Source organism: Apium graveolens, chromosome 1 (assembly GCF_009905375.1).
Source record: "Apium graveolens cultivar Ventura chromosome 1, ASM990537v1, whole genome shotgun sequence".
Lineage (NCBI taxonomy): Eukaryota > Viridiplantae > Streptophyta > Magnoliopsida > Apiales > Apiaceae > Apium > Apium graveolens.
Window position 1 is genome coordinate 165,916,972 of NC_133647.1, and position 23,212 is coordinate 165,940,183.

Here is a 23,212-nt window from a genome sequence, read left to right on the forward strand (position 1 = left end):
TTGTTGACTAGTGTTGTGATTCTATTAGAGACTGCACCTTACATGGTTTTGATGAGATTCCTGTGGAGGTTCGTTGAGCTAGGCAGTTAGAGGAGAGGCAACAACCGACCCGTCGAGGTACACGTGTCGCGGCACGAGCTGCTGGTGGTAGACGAGCTAGAGTTCAGGTTGAGGATGATCCTTTTGCTACAGACCTTGGAGATGATCATCTACCATTACATATTAATTCTCATGATTTGCCCGTGTCATCTACTAATGCTTGTACTGATCCTATGGCTACAGATCTTGAGGATGATCAGGATCCCCCTATATGTGCTTCTGTTGGACGACCCGGTGATACGATTTATGTTCATGTGTCGGGATCATATAGACACGTCCAGCACGATTCTGATATTTCGGATAGGTATTCATATGTTCCCTGTTTTGATCTTGGGTTGACTCCTACTCTCTCGAGCCTCGTACTGAGCAGCCTCCTACCGAGGAGCCTTCCACTGAGCAGCGTCTTATCGATCAGCATTTCACTGAGAAGCCTCCTCCGCTGCATCATTCTCACCGGCCTATTGAGCTCTAGCTAGGGAGCTTTCTATTCCATCATTTAGTTCACATGTTACCGTTGGGTTCAGGGTATAAAAACACAACGGAAACAATAAATAAAACTAAAACCGATCGAAGGATCCATGCAAAAAACAATATTTAATTCATGGATGAGATGTTTACCTTAAAGAGTTTTACGAATATGGTTATCAAAAGGAGATCCCAGCTTTAAGCGAACACCACATATCCCACCTTAACGATCTACGCCGTAGAGGTATCCACACGAAAGCTGGTACAGAGGAGGCATGTACTAGCACCAAGAACGGACCTGTTTTCTCCCTTCTCTCTCTCAACTTTAGCTTTTAGGGTTTTATGTTTTTTCCTAATAAAAACATAATCATAATTTCCTTAAGGATGTTTATATAGAGGGACCAAAAACAATTCTAACCAAAATCAAAGTAAGAGTTTATTAAAAATTTAAAATTTTATAGGAGTTTGTATGATTTTAAGTTGTGATATCGATGGAAATTTTCAATGATATGAAATTGTGTATTATTCTGGTTGATGATGATGATGTTTGGAATTATTGTTTTGAATGGACCTCCTTTCTTTGTTGAAATATATTCACAAAAAATTTCAACTTTTCCATTGATTGAAACAAGTTCGAGAGTTGTGAAAACTAGTTTTAGAGTTTTCGAGAGGAACGGTAGTAGGGTTTTAATTTTCAAACTACTAGTAGTATGTATATTGGTGGTGATACGGTTGAGTCGACTTCGATTACACGGGAAGGGACATCGGAGCCGATGCGGCTGAGGGAAGGGATGATATTCGATTAAAAAAAGTGTTGATGCATACGGTTAAAGATTTTCATATCCAAAATCATCAAGAGATTAAGGTGATTAAATCAAGTGAGGTATATTGAAATATAGTTTGTAAGAATGTGAATGGAGTTTAAATGATTGGTTGTGAAAATCACTTGGGAAATTCTAAATTATGGAAACTTCAAGACCACACACAAGTTTGTGTACCACCGTTACCCAAGACCATCATAATTTGATATCCCATGATATTCTTGAACTAGTTAAGGATCAAATCGTAGTTGATCCCACGGTTAAGGAAAAAGTGTTAATGAAGATGGTGAAAAGTATTTTGATTACCATTCAGGAAGAGAGAAGATTAGAGATTCCAAAAAGGTAGAAATGGACAAGAACATGGATCTTGGGAAGGATCATATGAAGACCTCCTTTTTTTGATGAAAGTGTTGCAATGGTTTAATGTTGGAACCAAGGTTGATTGGCTTTTCAAGGAGGATGGGATGGAAGATCGTGGAAGCATAGAGGTAATCTATTTAAATGCTTTTCATATTTTTATAATATTTTATAGTTAATGAGTATTTGTGTCTATATTTGGAAGAGAAAGTGACATTCAAGAGACTAGTTTGGGCTTTCAGACCATTCGTTTATAGATTTGATCATTGTATGCCTATCATATATATAGATGAGACTTAGCTTTATGGTCGATATCCCGATCTACTATTGAGTGTTGTGGCAGTGAATGGCTTCAGTCATATTCTTCCACTGGCATTTACTATTGTTGAATCCGAGAACGTGTCTAGTTATGGGTAGTTCATGATTAGATTGAGGAGGTTGCGACAATTAGGAGATATGGGATTTGTGTTATCTCTGATAGACATGATGGGATTATGGTAGCTATGCAATAGATAGGATGGTGCGAGCCCCTTGACCATCATAGATTCTGCTTTAGACACTTGACTACAAATTTTGCTAGTGCTACAAATTTGACCATCATAGACAGGATTGAAAAATAGGTTAGTTGAGTTGGCTTCTCAGGTGCAAGAGAAGAAATTTGATTTTATATGGGAACAATTGCTGATTGAGGAGCCTAGGATGGAGGAATGTTTTGAGGATAATCATTTAAGTTATCCTTGTTCTTATGTGATTGCCTGTTGCGCGCATTTGAAGTTGAGTCATGAACCGTTGGATGATGAAATCTATAGATTAGAGAATATATCGATGGTTACATTGATATTTTCGAAACCATTCTGAGTAAAGAAGATTTACGTTGACCGAAAAGTATTAACTTTTCCAACGTGATCCATGACAAAGATGTTGAGAAAAAGAAGGGAGACGGATGATCATGAGGTATCAGAATTCGATGGATTTTCAAGCACCTAAGGGGAAAAATGAGTTATTTAATTAATGTAATATTGCATTCATAGACATTAATGTTCAAGCACCTAAGTTTAGTATTAATGTTCGCTAAAAAATGTATTGAATTTGAAGATTTTTATTGATCATTTTTATGTATTCGTGTATTTTGTTATTGTTATTTTAACTGTATGCTTTAATTTCACTAATTAGCAAAGTTTCCTATTGTTTTTGTGTATTTTAGAGAAAATTAAATAAATTACAGTAGCTGGGAAAAGAATAGGAGCTTCTGAGTTTTAAGGAACAAAACAGAACTTGCTACAGCGTTTAGACCCAAAATGTGGTTTCGTGCCGCGTTTGTTTTTTTTTTAACAAAAAATAAGTTAAGATGTTTTTCATGATCCGTTTAGCAAGGCCTTGCCTTCGAGTTAGCAAGGCCATAAATAACAACAATTTGGATCATTCGTCATTTGTGATGGTTCTTCAAGATGTATTTCATCTTATGCCTATTTTTAAGGCAATAATATCTTTTGATAACCATAATTGTGTTAATAAAACAACAACCGACTCGTTAGCTAAGTTAGCTCTTTCAGTAGATTTCCTGTTAGCCTTCGACCTTGATTTTTGATTTTTTTTGTACTTGTTGCTCCTTTAGTAAAGATTACCTTTATCTTTCAAAAAAATATAATATGCCTAACAAAACTTTTAGAAATATGAGTCAAGAATATTGAATCTTAGATTCCCTCCATATTGCCTTGTATAGGTGGCAATGTTCAATGTTGGGTTCGTGTTGGGTTGACTATGCCCGAACTTTTATTCTAATCTTACCCGAACCAAACCCGACTTGAAATAAGTTAAGAAATTTTTACCCAAATCTGATCTAGTGGGTATCAGCATTATAAAAAATCGACCTATTTGACGGGAACTGAAGTGACTCGGCCTTATGTTATACACCACACAAAATTACCCTTAATAATCTAACATAATCATAAATTTAAAATGAAGGAATAAAAATTAAACTAGCAGACCTGAATTTGAAAGGTTATAAATGTAAAGTACCATATTACCATACAAATGAAATAGAAGACAATAGTACGAAGTTTACAAACTTTTAGAAATACTTGAATATATAACAAACTACAATTAATCATTGAAGTAAGAATTGCAATAAATTTCAACTCCCCATTGTATTTTCGATAAAGTATCCTTGAATAGTGAATGTATCCATCGGACTTGCACCTGATAAAGGAAGATTCATATTCCAAATTAATATTATTCAAATATGACTGGATGCAATTGTTTACATATTTATCCACAAATAATTAAATGCATTCTACGATACTAAAAGAAACTCCAGAGCTTCATCACTTGATTTAGTGAGACTATAATAACTCTGAATCCAGTCTTGTCTAAAAAAATTATGTTACTCATGCGATATCATATATTCTTTAATATAGTTCATGGCAATTATATCTTATCTTTGATAAAAGAATTTTTTAGATTCTTTAATTTTGAGATGACAATTTTCTGGAACAAACAATTAAGAAGTCAATGATGGTGTTGGCCATGGTTGTCACGGCGCTCGACTAGTCGACGACTAGTCGAGTAGTCGAGAATGGCTAGTCAATTGGAGTAGTCGACTGGTAAAAAATCAATATTTTGCCTGACTAGTCGACTGGGCGACTAGTCGGGTCGACTAGTCTTTTGGATCCTCTACTGGTTTTAAGTTTGACCCAAACCCGATCAAAACCCGGTCAAAACCCGGCCCAGTTTAAACCCATAAAAGACTTGTCGTGAGCCCTAATACACTTTGTAGCAGCTATTAGAAGGGGAAACGACCTAAAGAAGTGAACAAAGCGAGCGAGATTTAGATTCAATCAAATTCAATCAGATTCAGACTTTTCTACCAGGTAATTATAATCTTCTTCTTTCTCTTCTCTCCTTTCACACAGATATATAGTATATGTATATATAATTTACATACAAAGTATATGTATGTATAATTATATACACAGTACACAAAAATATAGTATATGTATATGTACTCTATAGTTACTATTTAGTATTCACTTTTATATACTTGATATCACTAGCATGTTAGTAGTGATGACGGATTCATCCGCTGAAAATTATGATCCATCAAAGGATCCTGCTCGAAAATCTAAATCAAATGACCCAGCATGGAAATACGGATTCTGTTGGAATATTAATTTAATCTAAATATGATTAATTCTGTTTTAATAATAAATCAGCTGTGTATACGTGGTTGTATGCAGTTAGAATAGGTCTTAGTAGTTGAGTCTATCTAGGAGAGTAATGGAGATGAATCAGGTATTTAGTTCCTGGTTTATAGTTGTTAGTTTCTCTTGTTTTAAACATTCAGCATGTATTCATTTTAGTTAGCTCTCCAATTATTATCCATTCAGAAATATTAGTCAAGCACGTTTGCTTATTGTGAGTCTATATTACTATATCTACACTTATATCTGGTATCAGAGCTTGATACATACAATCTGTCTGTACACTCATGGAAACTAACAAGGGAAAGGAGGGCTCATTTGGTTTAAGTTTTCCGATGCTCAACAAAATGAACTACACAGCATGGTCACTAAAAATGAAGGTTTTCATGCAAGCCCACGGCGTGTGGGATGCTATAGAACCTAAAGAAGATACAGCAGCTGTCGAGGATAAGGTAGATAAACGTGCAATGGCCATAATCTACCAGGGAATTGCTGAGGACCTGTTGTTGTCAATTGCAGACAAGAAAACCTCAAAGGAGGCGTGGGATGCCATCAAGACAGTACATCTGGGTGCAGATAAAGTAAAAAAAGTGAAGGTTCAGACTCTTAAATCAGAGTTTGAAGCCCTCACTATGAAGGACACTGAGCAACTTGACGATTTCTGCATGAGGCTGAACGGCTTAGTAGCCAATATACGTACGTTAGGAGAGGAGATTGAAGAAGAATACGTGGTCAAGAAAATTCTGCGAGCTGTACCCACCAGATTCTTACAGATATCTTCAGCTATTGAGCAGTTCGGGAACCTGGAGCAAATGTCTGTTGAGGAGACAGTGGGCTCTCTTAAGGCCCATGAAGAAAGAGTACGTGGGAAAAATGAGAGTAGTGATCAACAGCTACTTCTCACCGAAGAAGAATGGGTGAAAAGGGAGAATAAGGAAGGCCAATTATTACTCACTCGGGATGAGTGGGTGAAGCGAGCGAACAGAGGTAGCTCACGGGGAAGAGATGTAACAAAGGGAAGAGACTTCTCTAGAGGTGGTCGTGACAGAAACAACATACGCTGTTTTAATTGCAGTGCTTACGGACACTATGCTGCGGAGTGTCGTAAACCCAGGAGAGAAAAGGAGCAAACTCATGAGGCAAATTTGGCCTATGTAAATGATGATGAACCCACTCTTTTGCTGGCAGAATGTCATGGTGTCAAGGATGAGATGATTTTGCTCCATGAAGAAGGAGTAAGTCCAAAATTGAACAAAGCTGGATTCGAAGGACAAAGGGACACAAGTGTGTGGTATCTCGATAATGGGGCTAGTAACCACATGACCGGTTACCGTCACAAGTTCACTAAACTGGATGAAGGAGTGAGAGGTAGAGTCAAGTTTGGAGATGGATCCACAGTTGAAATACATGGGAAAGGATCAATCAATCTTACAACTCAGGATGGCAAGGAATGTACTCTCAAAGAGGTATACTTTATTCCAAGTCTATGCAATAATATAATTTCATTGGGCCAATTGTCTGAAGGTGGTAGTAAAGTGATTATTAAGGGAGAATTTTTGTGGATTTATAATGAGAAAAATACCATGATAATGAAAGTGAAGCGTGCATCAAATAGATTATACAAGGTTTTAACAAAGGATACTAGTGGAATGTGTTTGTTAACAAAAGCAGATGATTTGACCTTGCTTTGGCATGCACGGCTTGGTCATGTGAATTTTAACTCTATGAATCTGATGTCCAATAATCGAATGGTACATGGTTTGCCCACTTTTACACACCCAAAGGAAGTGTGTAAGGGATGCTTGATGTCTAAACAGGCGAGACGCCCGTTTCCCACAGAGTCTGTCTTTAGTGCCAAGGAACGGCTGGAACTCATCCATGGAGACATCTGTGGCCCTATCTCTCCATCAACACCAGCTGGTAACAAGTATTTTCTATTGTTTGTTGACGATTTTAGTCGTGCAATGTGGGTTTATATGCTCAGGACAAAGGATGAAGCACTGACATATTTTAAGACATTTAAAGTATTAGTGGAAAAGGAATCAAACCAGACTATTAAAGTTCTTCGCACTGATAGAGGAGGAGAATTCTGCTCGAAGGCCTTTGCAAGTTTTTGTAACGATATGGGTATTGCTCGCCACTTTACAGCTCCATACACTCCACAACAGAACGGAGTTGTGGAGCGACGCAACAGAACTGTGGTTGCCATGGGGAGGAGTCTACTGAAAGAAAGAAACATGCCTATGTATATGTGGGGAGAAGCAATAAGGCACGCCGTTTATTTGTTAAACCGAGTGCCAACTCGAGCAGTTGAAGGTGCAACGCCTTATGAGTCATGGTCAAAGAAAAAAGCCACAGGTGGAATATCTCAAGGTCTTTGGCTGCATTGCTTATATGAAAGTACCAAGTGTGCATACAACTAAATTGGATGACAGAAGTGTTCGTGTTGTTCATCTTGGATGAGAAGCAGGTACAAAGGCTTACCGTTTGTTTAATCCCGACACTGGGCGTGTGCACATTAGTCGGGACGTCGTGTTCGATGAAGCAAAGGGATGGAATTGGAACAATGCAACTAAAGATGATACACAGGTGTCGACATCGTTCACTGTGGTAGGGGTATTCGGTGAAGAAACTCAGGACGAAGAAATATCGAGTGATCAAGGCACTCCTCGAGTGGAAAATATGGGAGATGAAAACTGGTCAAACAATCATTAATCTGAATCAGGTGAAGCAGAGTCACCTCAGTCACATACCTCACAGACTCCTCAGTCTCGTTACAGCACCACAGAAACTCTAAATGAAGATGCCTATGATGGTAGTAAGTCTCCTCATCGTTACAGGCTACTTCAGGACATATACAATGAAACTGAGCAGCAGGAACTGAACGATGACTTAGCTGACGAGTTGTTGTTAGCTGGGATTGATGAACCAGTACATTTCGCAGAAGCAGTAAAAGAAAGTTGCTGGAGACAGGCCATGGACTGTGAAATTGAAGCTATAGAGAGAAACAGAACCTGGGAATTGACAAACTTGCCACCTGGTCACAAGTCGATTGCTTTGAAGTGGGTTTACAAAGTAAAAAAAGACACCGATGGGAAGATTTTGAAGCATAAAGCAAGACTCATCGCCATGGGATATGTACAGAAATGTGGTATTGATTTCGAACAAGCTTTTGCCCCAGTAACAAGGATGGAAACAGTACGATTACTTCTAGCATTGGCAGCCCAAAATTCTTGGGAAGTTCATCATTTGGACGTTAAATCAGCGTTCTTAAATGGTCAATTATATGAGGAGGTATATGTCCAGCAACCAGAAGGTTATGAGAAGCAAGGGGAAGAGCAAAAGGTCTACAGGTTGTTTAAAGCACTGTACGGGCTTCGACAAGCTCCTCGAGCTTGGTACAATCAACTGTCTGGAAAAACTTGGGTTTATCAAATGCCCGTTGGAACATGTTGTGTATACTAAAAGGAGGATGATGAAACTTTGATTATAGGTGTATATGTAGACGACTTGATCATCACGGGCACGAATGTAACCAATATTGTTCAGTTCAAGGCACAGATGAGTAAAGAATTCGAGATGTCAGATCTTGGACAACTGAGTTATTATCTTGGCATTGAAGTAAAACAAGGAGCAGGGCATATCGAGTTAAAACAGACGGCGTACGCTAGAAAAGTGTTGGAGAAGGCTGGCTTAACAGAGTGCAACTCAGCCAAGTACCCGATGGAACCAAAGATTCAACTACACAAGGATGAGAAAGGTGAAGCTGTAAATTCTACGGATTTTAAGAGTATGGTGGGTGGTTTGAGGTACTTGGTGCATACGCGCCCTGACATTGCGTATGCAGTAGGCTTGGTGAGTAGATTCATGGAGAGACCTACTGTGTTGCACCTGAACGCTGTAAAAAGAATTATGAGGTACGTGAAAGGGACGTTAAACTATGGACTGGTGTATGCTCGAGGTCGTGGTGACTATATGCTTTCTGGCTTCTCTGATAGTGATCTTGCAGGCGACATTGTGGACAGGAAATCAACAGGAGGTATGGCCTTTTATCTTGATGAATCATTGACCACATGGGTATCTCAAAAACAACGATGTGTGGCGTTGTCATCATGTGAAGCTGAGTTTATGGCAGCCACGGCTGCGGCCTGTCAAGGGATTTGGTTACACAGTTTGTTAAGTCAGATTATGAACATCAAAGCTGGACCAGTTGTGCTTTACATTGATAATAGGTCTGCTATAGACCTTGCTAAAAATCCAGTGTTCCACGGACGTAGTAAACACATAGATGTGCGCTACCACTTCATCCGAGAATGTGTAGAGAAAGGTTCCATAGTTATCAGACATGTGAACATAGAGGCACAGCGAGCAGATATTCTTACAAAGCCCATGTCAATTGTTAAGTTTGAAAGGATGCGCCAGCTGCTGGGAGTGAAGGACCTTAATTAATTTTAGATTAAGGGGGAGTTTGTTGGAATATTAATTTAATCTAAATATGATTAATTCTGTTTTAATAATAAATCAGCTGTGTATACGTGGTTGTATGCAGTTAGAATAGGTCTTAGTAGTTGAGTCTATCTAGGAGAGTAATGGAGATAAATCAGGTATTTAGTTCCTGGTTTATAGTTGTTAGTTTCTCTTGTTTTAAACATTCAGCATGTATTCATTTTAGTTAGCTCTTCAATTATTATCCATTCAGAAATATTAGTCAAGCACGTTTTCTTATTGTGAGTCTATATTACTATATCTACAGTTATAGATTCTGGCCTGATTTAAGCATCAAGGATGTCGTCCAATGCATTCTCTATGGCAAGAAGATGCATTCAGGGGTTAGGAGATTAAAGCAACATCTTGCTAGTGGTTTTGCTGATATAACAATGTGTTCAAAAACGACGCCAATAATCATAAAGGAAATGAAAGAATATATACAGAAGTATACTGAGAAGAGTGCAAAGAAGAATTATGCGCTTCAACTAGATGAGGAAGAATGTGATGATGAACTTCAGCCTACTGAGAATCAATCCACCGGTGCTTCTAACACTTTACCAAGTCCTGGAACTTCATCAAAAAGGAAGGCAGCCTTTCAATTTATTATACCACAGTCAAAACTTTCAAAAACAATTGCTTCCATGATCCGAAAGACACCTGAAGAAGTTATTGAAGAAAGACATAGTAACATTCCAAGTCAAACGACCCTTGAAAATTGTACAAAATCTGATAAAGAAAAAGAAAGGGTAAAAATGCATATTGCCAATTTCTTTTATGAAAATGGTATACCATTTAATGTTGCGCGCTCTAGAAGTTACGAAATAATGGTCGAGTCTATTGGACAATTTGGACAAGGTCTCAAGCCACCTTACTTGAGAAAGCAAAAAAAGAGACATATAAGTTAAATGAAAAACATAAGAAAGCTTGGAAACAATATGGCAGCTCACTAATGTCCGACGGATGGACTGATAAAAGGGGTCAACACCTGATTAATTTCCTTGTTAATTGTCCAGAGGGGACCTTCTTCTTGAGTTCAGTTGATGTTTCAGGTAATATTCAGGATGCAAAAATGTTGGCTGATTTATTTCAGTAGCAAATCAATTTGATTGGAAAAGAAAATTTAGTTCAGGTATATTATTTGAGTTCAGTTGATAGTTCATTGTAATACTATAGGCCCTTTAAACTTTTAGTGGTATGTTATAGTTATTATTTATACTAATTGTACTTGTATAAAACTTGTATCGATTGTAGGTTATCACAGACAATGGTGCCAACTTTAAGGCTGCTGGAGGTTTATTGTGTCATCAGATTCCTACACTTTATTGGACTCCTTGTGCCTCACATTGCATAGACTTAATGATGGAGGATATTTGCAAACTAAAGGAGTTTGATGCTACTATTACACATGGTAAAAGTTTAACCACATTTGTGTATAGGCATGATCGACTCCTAGCTCCCATGAGGGAGAAGACACAAGGGCGGGACATTGTAAGAGCAGGAGCTACAAAGTTTGCAACGGCTGTTCTTCCTTTACAAAGCCTATACAAAAACCAAGACGCCTTAAGAAAACTGTTTGGTAGTACAGATTGGTTCAATTCCAAACTGGCTAAAACTATGGCGGGAAAGAAAGTGCATTATGTTGTCCTTTCAACAAAGTTCTGGAGTTATGTCGAAGATTGCATTCTAGCATCGATACCAATTTTGCAAGTATTGAGGGTTGTTGACGGGGATGAAAAGCCGTCTATCGCAGAGCTTTGTGCTCCAATGGACTTCGCTAAAGATAAGATGAAAATTGGACTTAAACACAAAAAAGGCTTTTAAATAAAGTCATAGGAATTATAGAAAGGCGTTGGGAATCTCAAATGCAAGTACATTTATATGGGGCAGCCTTGTTTCTCAATCCGGGAAAGTTCTTTGACATCAAAGAAAATAATTATGCATACTCGAGTCAATTACGGATGAAATTTAATGATGTTCTTGAAAAAATGGTAGTTGATACAAGCTTGGTGGAAATCATCAGTAACCAAGCTGATCAATATGAACACTCAAGAAATGCTTTTGGAAAGCAACTTTCTATCCGCCAAAGAAAATCTAAGAGTCCACGTAAGTATATTAATTAGCAATTACTAAATTTTTAACTATTCTTGTACTGTTATATACTTTAGTATTCACACATCTCTTAATTTTTTTGATTTTTTTATCGTAGTTGATTGGTGGGGAGCTTTTGGTGGCCTTACCGTTGAACTTGCAATATTCGCAAAGCAAATCGTCGGCCTTTGTTGTTCTTCATCCGGTTGCGAACGCAATTGGAGTACTTTTCAACTTGTAAGTGACTTAGTGTTTTTCAGAAGTAGGAAACTAAGTAACTGCCTAACTGGAGTGCTAAATAATAATTATACATATTTATTTATTTTTTAGATCCACACCAAAAAAAAGAAATAGATTGGAGCATCAACGTTTAAACGATTTAGTGTATATTCAATACAACCGAAGAATTGCAACAAGGTTCCAGCGAAGGTGTGAAGAGGGAACAAATTTTAATCCATTGGTGTTAAAAGAATTTCAGTGGGATAACGAGTGGGTGAATGGGGAAGTAATTAATCCCATTGATAATGATTTATGGGAGGCTATAGATGAAGCTTTGGATGCATCAACAAATCTTGAAGGTCGCCCTAGTAAAAGGAGGGCGAATGTGAATGCCTCTTCTTCTCAAATGGATGCATCACCCGATATTGAGATGTTAGAGGATCATGAACCCATCATATTAAGTGATGATGAGGATGTTGAGGATGATTACGGATATTTTGAGCCAAACAATAATAGTGACAGAAATAACGAATACCGCGCCCGAGATAATATCTTGAATCTCTATGATGATATCTAAGAGCTAAATGTTTTGTGTTTGTTTATCTTCCACTGGTTCACACTTCACAGCCCAAATCTGCAGAATGTTTTGTTTGTTTTTTGTTCTGTTCTTTTAATTATAACTTTGCAGTTATTTGTTCAGAATATCCTATATAATTTTCTCTTTTCCTACCCTGTTTTTCTGCTGTTTTTCTCCACTAGAACTGCATCTTTTTTACATTCTGCTATGTTTCTGCATTGGAACTGCACTCTTTTTATATTCTGCTTTTTTAGGCAATCTGCGGTTTAATATTGACCATTCTGCATTCCTTTTTTTGCTCTTGTAAGTTGGATCAAATAATCGAATTTTAATAGTCTGTAGAATTCTGTATTTTAGGTTAACAATAACCATATAATCCACTAGTCAACTAAATTACATAATATATATATCTAAAATTTAATATAATATGTAATATTTAAATTTATATGTTTATAATAATATATTATTTTTTAGCTGACTAGTCGCCTAGTCGACTAGACGGGGGTCCATCGACTCGCCTCGACTTACCGTCGTGACAACCATGGTGTTGGCCTTCAATGATACAATTTTATTAAGTAAGGCCTCAAATATCACGTATTAAAAAATGGTCCTTATTGACTTGCTATAAAGCAAATTAAAGATGTGTTTTTTATAAATATAACTAGAAAAACATGTTTATTTAGCTTGTACAGAAAATCTATCTTTATACTATCCAGGACATACATCTCGAACAGTCGTTTTTATTACAATATGAGTTTATGTTGTGTTATAAATTACTATATACGACCTATCATTTTTAGAGTGCCATATAAATGGCCACTATTTTGGCCTTTATATTTATTTCGTGCAATCTAGATCATGTGTTTTACGAAATGATGTATATTGAAAAATCTTATATTAAATACAAAATAAAAGATTTTGGAAGCCTGACATATCAATCACCTTGTGAAATTTTATTGTATAAACCCCTAAATGCGCGTATAATGTACAAAATTATCATAGATATATAAACATTCAAGTTTCACTAATATTGGACTAGCCAACTTATTTTGCATACTAACTACTCCCTCTGTCCCAATTTATCTGTCCAGTTTTGTTGATTTGCAGATTTCTGATGATGACCTAATTCAAGATGTTCGTAGAGAATGCATATTATTGGACTTAGTTGTTGTAAGTGATAGGGTTTGGTATAATTCTATTTGACTGGGTAAATAAGTTTATCTCCAAAACAAACTCTATCTTGATAAACCTATTTGACCTATTCTAATCTTATCATTTCTAAGGTTTATCTTTTACAACCAACTAACGGGTTGTTTTACAAAGACTTATTCAAATATTTTCAAATAAATAGATTATCCAATCTTATCTCTTCTTTGTTTTGAAAATCAAACCCGTTAGATTTGTGTGTATAAATACACATCTTGTTTTTTAGATTCAATAAGAGTGTTTATTCCACGTTCTATATTTATTCTCTGCAAAACTCTTCTTATTTCATTCTCTTGAATATTCTATTAAAGAAGAAGACACATCTCATGTTTTCAGATTACACCTAATGGTTCCATGTTCTATCTTTATAATCCGAAACACCATTCTTGTTTTATATCTCTTGAATATCCAGTCAAACAAGAAGCCTAGTTTGAGTTGTAATATTTCATCGTTATCTATTGTGTGTATTCATATCAACTTTGTGCCGGGTTGTGGCAAGCTTGATTTCAAAGTATAGCAAGGTAGCTAGAAGGCTAAGGAATAACAGTGGGCTAGGTAGCAAGGTAGCTTGGGAAAGGGTTTCCTTCAAGTGCTATATTTGTAATCAAGGAAAAGACTGTAAGTTCTTTTATTGAAATTGATATAATACATTCTCTATGCTTGTTGGCATGGGGACTTGGATGTAGGCCATAGACTAGGTGTAGGGGCCGAACCAAGTGAAAACTTCTGGTGTTTTTACTTTTCAGTTTTCAGCATTCTGCATTTTAATTACTGTTATTTACATTCTGCAGTTAATTGAGACTGTCCCATTCATTATTTCATTTATAAAGGGACTATCCCATTTGCATAAGAGACTGTCCCATTTGCCTTGACAGTTAGAATATAATATTATCTATTGAGCCATCGAATTTTAATGATTGTTCGACTTGTTAGAATGTGACTGACTCTTTTCAGAATGAGACTGTCTCATTTGGGAATGAGACGATAGATCCGCAGTGTCTTCATCAATTTTAGATATATTCCTTGAGGATTCATTGAATGTAATATTGATGGATTCTTCTACTTTGTTCTTGACAGAATTATAAACACGATATTTGAATTTTGCATGTAACTTAAGGTGCATTGACCGCATAGTTCCGTTGATTATTTTTCAAATTTTTTTCGGTGAATAAATATTAAAATCTTAAATTTTTATTCACAAAAAAAAAATTTGAAAAATAATCAACGAAATTATGCGGTCAATGCACCTTAAACTACGTGCAAAAGTCAATCTGGACAGATAAATTGGGACTGAGAGAGTATTAATTTATTTTATGTGAATATACGACCATTTAGTTATATATATATATATTAAATTTTAGTCTTTTTTTTAAACAAAATTTTAGTCTTTTGTATATTAATACATGTCAAAAACTATTCGACTATTCGACTTATATTAGTTATACTTGACATGTTACATAATTTCATTAACAAATAAAAAATAAATAAATAAAAATATGTATTGTAAAAAAATTCTAAAAAATGATCTGTTCCCTGGCACCACACTAGTTCTTCTATTTCTAACTCTCAACAGTGTTGTGGGTAATGCTTAACACCATAAGAATAGTTTTGTCAGAGTAACGGCATCTCCAAGACTAATAGCTAAAATGGTTAGCTAAATGATCATTATCTAAAAATTTGTTGAATCTGTAAAAGATTTTACTCCAGTGGTACTAGGTATAATGGTTAGCTATTTTCAATAAAATTATTTTTTTACTATGTATATATATATATATATATGAAAATTTTATATGTTAAAATAATTTTAGTATATATTTAGTTAAATACAAGTGAAAATATAAATAATATATTTAATGAAAATATATTAAATATAATAGCAATTTAATATTATTTCAATTGAAATATAATAACATATTTAAATATAATCAAACATAATTAATAAACATTACTTATATATATATATATTATAATATATATAATTATATTATATTATATTATTTCTATTTGTATTCATAAAAATATGCATTGTATATTAAAATAAATATAATAAAGTTTAAAATATTAAATATAAAATAAGAATTTTAATATATTTTGATTTATATATATATATATATTAAGTGTAATATAAATATATGTATATATTAATGTGTAAAGTAGGTTAAGTTTTAAATAAGGTACCAAAGCTGATGTGGATGTTTTAGCTAATGGTTAGAGGATCAACAGATATAGAAGAAGGGATGGAGGATATCTAAAATTTTTGCTAACAGGTCTAATGGTTGGAGTGGTATATTTTTTAACAAATATCTAAATCATGTTCCCACCTAGACTTTTTATCTAACAGGTGAACATGGTTTGAGATGTTCTAATACAGCTAATATTCTTCAAGGAAAAATATATCCAAATTAAAATCCTTTAAATTTCCCAGACTAGACAGTAGATGTTAACAACCGAAAATTAAAAGAAAATATACATATTTGAGTGAAGATTGAAGAAGAATCCAAAGAGGTGAGTAATCATGATCTTCTAGTAAATATTACTCCAACTCTCCTGTTTAGGTTGACATAAACGAGTCGGACATAACACATAAACATAATACTTATTTTGTCACAATTTCAGACTTTTCGAATCCAGACACTTGGACGTCTGGCATGTCTGACGACACTCCATGCCCGAGTAACAAAGCTTGCTAGTTGAGCATCAGTTTTTAAATTTAACAATTGTAGGCGAATTTGGTGATGCACCAAACTGTCCAGAAATCACCAATGCTTTCAGTTCCTAGCTATTTCAGTTATTTAAGTTTGACTGTTTTGAGTCTGACATACTAAACACAACATGACAAAGACTATTTTTAACCAGTTTCCCGATCGACTATTTCATTCTTGTATTCCCTTAGTTGTATAAAAACAAATTTCAAATATACCTAATCATGTTTCAATGTAAGATGTTGTATCTGCCATATCTGCCTACAAGACACATAATGCATCAATTTCTGAACAGATTCTATGTACTAGATATACTACTAAATTCTTTATATCGTTGTGGTAATTTCACGTACTTCAATTTTTTTAACAGAGAAGGCATCCATTTAAAATACGCCGGAACTCATAAAGTCCCTAAAAAGTATATTTTCTAAAAAAATATTTAGAATAAGGAAAATCTGAAAACTAAATCCAATTAAAAATTAAATCTCAGCGTAAAATAAATAAAGATAACAGGCAACATGTGTATTAGTTCTTGCAGAAATAGTTGATTTTTCAAGAAGCCAAATCACTTAATTAACAAGCTGAAGAAGTGATCCGTCGACTTTTGGCCTAGAAATTTATAAACTTACGCCACTGTCCTCGAGATAATGGTTTAACACTACTGGAAATATGGGATCAGACAACGGTTCTGAACCGATGTTAAAAAAAACTGAACCGATGTCTTCGCGTGTGATGTTAAATGTCATCAGCCTTTGACATCGGTTCATAGCCGATGTCTATTACAGTGCTATACATCGGTTTTAAGAAAAATTCTGATGTCTTTGCAACAAATTTCTACTTATATTACAGTATTTCTAGGTGAATATGAGTATATTATGGGGTAATTATCCATTAAAACATGAAACCTACAAGCTCTAAAAAATATTTTTTTTAAATCTTTCGAACAAACCGATGTGAAAGTCTAGATCAGACATCGGTTATGTTGTCTGACCGATGTGAAATGGTCCATCAGACATCGGGTACTTTTATCAACCGATGTAAAATACTGAGTTAGACATCGGTTTCATTCATTTTGTGATGTTAAATCCTTTTGTTTAACATCAGTGTTTTTTTCTAACCGATGTTTAATCTTTAATATTGTAAAATTTAAGACATCAGCTATTGAAAATTCGATGTTATTTGGTTTAAAATACATTGATTTTTTTACAGAACCGATGTCAAATGACTATATTTGACATTGGTTTTTGTAGTTCTTTTTCTTTTAATATTGTTTCACCTGATGTCTTTTGTTCATTTTTACATCGATTTTAAATTACCATTCTGATGTTAATGTACTGTAAATTGCATATGCCATCCTGGTACTATTAATAGCCCAGGGAACCAATTACATTTTCAACCAGAAAAATACCAACAATATGCAATACATCCAACCAAATTTGTAAAAACATAAAGGTATACATTGATACCAAATTTACTAACATTCAATCCAACAAGAGCTCAATTCGGACATTACTTTCCAAGTCTAAAATAAACATCCCAACTAAAAACAATAAAACCCAAATTCTAAGTTATTACATCCAACATTCTAAACATATTTGACTAGTTAATATGTACCACCAGATAGTATCCGGAGGTAGTATCTGGAGGTAGACAGCATCTGGAGGAAGATTCCTATAATACCAGATCCAACAGTAAAGTAAGAAGTGATACAGTAGGAAATTCCACTGGGAATGCACTTACATTGGCATCAGCTGAAGAACTTGGAGGCTCCCTAATAGGGACGGATGAAGTTTGTTTATATGAAGAAGATCCACTCGGACATAAAATAGTTGACTATGAAGGCTTTGATTCCCCTCGAGATGCCATGCCGTAGTGAGGTGGGAGTAGAGGAATCCTATCTATTGCCTTGCCTCTCTGTGCACTGATGGATAAATGCAAATATAATAAGTAATGAAACCAAAAAAAGATAATCTAAAATTATTACTAATTATGAATAAGTCCAAGTAATACTTCAATATATTAAGCTCTAGTGTTGCTTTATATTGGGAAGGTATTTCCATTAAGGCTGCAAGAGCGAACTCTGCCTCTTTCCTGGATCGGTTCAGATTCTTTGACATAATTCCTGTAAAATTGACAAACTATAGAAAATAGAAATCAATCAGTAACGGAAACATAAATGCAAGCACTTAAAAAGTAGCTAGGAGAGTCCTGTTACTTGCCTAAAAGTTGTCAAAGGCTCGAGCAGGTATATTGTCATCAAATTCTCGCATCATGTCCCAGGATCCATCCCCAACACCAACTAATATGATCGATAAGGGGTATTCAGTGTAAAAGTAAATGTAAGAACATTTGTAGGTGTTTTGGTATCAAAATCATCATCAAGAAAAAGTTAGACTGCCAAAATCACCTGGCTTTCACAATTGCCTCTACAGTTTTTCTATCCTGATGGCTTAGCAGACCACGTTCAGTATCGATACTTTTTGTCACCTATCATCAAAGGTACATTGTTAAATATACATTAAAACCATTTGTCATATATGTATTCAGAAAGCAATCATAGACATGTTTGTTTCAATAAATTACAATTCTCGGACTATAATTTTATAATACCTGCCCTTCGGCGATTATTTACGAAACATGATGCTGGTCACGACTTTGTTCAACAATAGTAATTTCCATTTCAATAACGGAAGCAAAAGAAGTTGGACATGTTCACATAAACCGACACCATGTTATAAGATACTAGCGCCAACCAAAAAGAAAATGAATATTAATTTAGTCAAGTCCAAACCTGTAAGTCTGAGTTGTGGGACTAGCTCTCTATATCGTGTCAACACTTCCTCGAATCCATCATAATATTTCTCATCTGGATAGAAACTGAACACTTCTTGGTCATGCGTTGAAGCTGTAAATGAAAAAATCAGTTAAAGTCCTTGGTTCAGTCAACTTATTTCAACCAACCATTGGTTGAACGCTGCATTGACGACAAACATCATCATAAGTCATACTTTTAGCACTAACAGTGAAATAAGAAATAAAGAAATACCATCTCCGAATCCAAAACAAGGAATTAAATTATCTTCACCAAAAGCTGATAATAAAATATAGACTTATATAATAAGGTGTACAGAAAAAAAAGTGCAATGATAACAGTGTGAAAATAACCTTCCGGAGAGGAGACAAAGTTCGTGTAGTACATTAGGACTGTCCGTGGAAGATTATCCCATCCCCATATACAGTATTCAACAAAGGATCGGCTGAGTATCACCCAAGCTGAACCTGGATCAGGAATAGACCAACGGACATGTGCATTAAAAAACAGTTGACAAGGTACTAAAACATATAAACAATCAAGGCTTTGCAGACAGAAGAGCATCAAAATCGTACTACAATAAATTGGAACAGCATGATACTGATCAGAAAGGAAACCTTTCTAGCAGTCAAATTTAATAAGAGACAGAAGAATTATACAGGAGATATTTGATTGACTGAAATAAGCTGAGTTGTACCAATTAATCACATCAAAACTAAAAGTACAATGTTATCTATTGCAAAGATTTAGATGTAATTGGTCAAAGTGACTAAAGACACAAACGCTTTTATAGCTTTTATAGAGGCTACGGACATGTGAAGAAATATGGCCTACTTAACCAACAGAAAGACAAATTATATAGTTTCCTGCATAGAGTCTTAAACTTCACCATCCTAACAGAGACAAAACAAATATTCCAAACCACCAACGAACCAGTAAACTTGTCCCTAATACTTCACATCAGTCTTAAAAGTAATTACAGTATTCACAGATAATTTGTGAATTATGTGTTAACTTACCGGTAAATAACTTAAAAGTAGTAGGGAGGGATCTGCGCTGGGAAGTCCAAGTAAGGTCAGATTTCTTAGACATATAAACACCGGGATCAACAATTATTGGCTTTGCCCTATGGTTTCTCCAAGCAAATGATCAAAGGATACGTTAATTTACTTTAATTACAGAAAATATGTTGTAGTAGTGAAGTTGTAAGTCTACTTACAGTTTCCACCCAGAAATCTGTGTATGCTCTACAAAATTAAGATTTCTGGATATATTAGAGAACACGTGAAACATATCTGCAGAACAAGAAAACAAATTTAGAAAGGAGACCAGGTTAAATCATTGCGCAACCTCAATCATTTGCAAGACTTGCCAATTAGTGGCCCTCATATAAACATGTATAGGATATAGAAGCAAATATGGAAGTAAATGTATATAATAAGCTCTCTTTTTTTCAATTACCTTACTATCACTTAAAAACGTTAAGAGGAATGCTGCAAAAAAGTAAGGAATCTGGAAAGCGTTTTCCTCTTATAAATTGGGGAGTTGGTTTCTTAGAACTGTATCATTTTTCAAACATGCTCTTGTGAAAAATTCTAATTCTCCCTAAACTAAATAAACAACAACACAGGAAAACTCCTAAGACTCCAAACAAATACCGTATAATATCCCCTGAAAAAAATGGTAAATGGAGCCTTAGATTACAACTGAATTGTTTTGGTTTGCACCAGAAAGTGCTCACCATCTCCACTTCTAGGTTATAATTCAACACAAATCTCCATATGTGGATTGTCATGTAGCAAGGATGTCTGAAGCATCTTTTACTATGCATAGGATTATTTGAAAATAACAGCAGTAAAATAGATTAATACCATTTTTTTTAAGTTCCCTTTAAAATGCTTGACTTTTACGCGAAGTACTTTTCGTAGCAATTAATATTGGTGCAAATGTCAACTGGAAATACTTTTAACTCTCAGTTAAAGCAGGAAATTTAGAGTAAATCTATTATAGAGCTGGCAATTCTTTCCAGATAACAATAGTTTAAAATTATTAGTCCTACATACTAGATATGTAAATATAAAATCCCCTTCACTAGTTTTATGATCACTACGAAAGGTTAAGCACATACATTTCTTACTCTATTCAGCGCCATTCGCTTGATTACTCAGAACAAACTATGGAAGAATAAAGTGATAAAACAAAAACAATATTGAAATCCATATTACTGATCACCACAAGAAATTTGCATAATTTTAGTAGTGAAACCAGAGTAACTTTTTAAGGCTTCCAGCCTCTTATGCGCACGTCCAGACTTCGATTATCATTGCACCTATCTATAGTTCAGTGTTCATAGACACGTGATCCTGTAGAACAACATCAACTTTATACAACCTAAGCTTGCTTTAGTAGCAATTTTTATTATATATCAACAATTGAATGAGCATGTCAAAGTGCAATGAGTCAACTAGAACTAAGATAACATCAAATAGGAGTATCAATCACTGGGCATACAAGTAACAAAACAACAAATGTATCCAAACAAACGGTACCAATATTTTTTTAGGATCCACAAGTAAAGTGATATTAATTATTTATTTAACCAATTAATTTCACATAGAATATGTAATTTATTATTCATCATCACCAGTTTAATAACAAGCACAATTAAATAAAATATGCTCACATCATATATATAGCAAATCCATAAATCCGTACGATTAAATTACCAAAACTAACAACAAAACACATTATATAAAATGCAAAGAACTTTAAAAATTGTTTTCCACTACACCATAACATCAAAGCACAAAATCCCACGAGGAATCAAGAAACCCCATCTCAAACACACTTACACACACAAATTCCAAGAAACACACACTAAACACCTGCCCTTTTCCAAAACCACGTACCTTATTATACTACTGAGTTGAGTTTGCAGAGAGAGGCCGGGAGAGACTGAAAGAGATTGGGAGAGATTAGAGAGAAACTACAGAAGCTGAATAGTAACGCAAGAGAAACTACGTACCTTATTATGTTGTCTACCTCCGGATACTAGCCCCAACCTCCAGATACTAGCTCAATTTCATGTTTAATTTGCTCTAATTTGAAGCTCCAAATCTTGAATTAGATTTGGGGCTAAAATTAGGGTTTCGGAGAAAAGAGAGAAGAGACGGTTAACAGAGACTAAGGTAAGAAGAGAGAAGAAAGGTAAGAAGACTAAGAGAGAAGGAGGGGAGAGACGAGAGAGGCGAGGGTCGGGGAGAGATGAGAGGGTCGCGGGAGGTTTTCTGGAAAAGGGGGGAAAAATATGTTAAGTGAATTTTTTGTTAAAATTAAAGGGGGAAGTGGACTGAAAAGCGGGGGAGGGGAAGTTAAGTAATTTTTATTTTTTTAAAAGGCCATAGACAACGGTAAACAAAATGAACCGATGTCAAAGTTAAAAACATATTTGTGGCCTTTTTAATTTCTGAAGATAGACAACGGCTACTAAGTGAAACCGATGTCAATATGCGTATTCAACATCGCTTTTGACAAAACCGATGTTAAACTGCATTTCAACATCGGGTGCATTACATGCCGATGTCTAAGGACCGATGTCGTATCTACTATTTCTAGTAGTGTAAATTCACCTTTTATTAGGAAACAATGTAAGTTTGATTAGAGAATCACAAAAGTAAGATATACAATTACCTCAATGGTAGCAGAGTCGAGAGTAATGATCTTGGCACTACTCATCAATTTTGATAACATGATTACTAAAAGACGATAAGCTACTATCTTCTCTTCCAGTGTTGCCTTATTTAACTGGTTTGTATTGTTTCCCATACTTTTATAGATACATTCTCCAACACATCAATATTTAATTTGACCTAAAAGATACCGATGCAACAAAGTTTGCAGAGCTTCGGTGCCATGACCATAATTCTACAATGATAACTAGAAGGTGCAAGTAATCCGGTACCAATATTTAAGCACGCTAATTGAGGATAAGATATAGTGAAATTGTGTATGATGAACCTTCTTGTTAAATATAACATGACATCCCACACATTAACAAGTGCACATAAGACATCAGCGATATTCCGAGGTAAAGGTACATCATATCCAATTCTAAATTTAATAAATCTGGAAAATTCCAAACTTCTTGTGGCAACTTGCACCTTTTCTTCTATCCGATC

At 35.1% G+C, this 23,212-nt stretch overlaps 1 protein-coding gene across 2 annotated transcripts; it reads right to left on the reverse strand.

Moving 5' to 3' along the window:
- Positions 1–17,731: 17,731 nt before the first annotated feature.
- Positions 17,732–22,963, reverse strand: LOC141721742 (beta-glucuronosyltransferase GlcAT14A-like). 2 transcript variants are annotated; one of them, XM_074524820.1, is made up of 10 exons: positions 22,060–22,963; positions 21,944–21,989; positions 20,254–20,329; positions 20,054–20,160; positions 19,388–19,501; positions 19,014–19,127; positions 18,630–18,709; positions 18,442–18,521; positions 18,233–18,360; positions 17,732–18,143 (listed from the first exon to the last, which is right to left on the reverse strand). In XM_074524820.1, the coding sequence occupies exons 3-7, from the start codon at positions 20,325–20,327 to the stop codon at positions 18,687–18,689; spliced, it is 432 nt and encodes a 143-aa protein (XP_074380921.1). In that variant the 5' UTR covers positions 20,328–20,329; positions 21,944–21,989; positions 22,060–22,963; the 3' UTR covers positions 17,732–18,143; positions 18,233–18,360; positions 18,442–18,521; positions 18,630–18,686. The 2 variants fall into 2 exon arrangements, with proteins under 2 accessions (XP_074380921.1, XP_074380912.1); XM_074524811.1 differs by having other exon boundaries at positions 17,733–18,143; positions 18,442–18,547.
- Between the last annotated feature and the right edge of the window lie 249 nt (positions 22,964–23,212).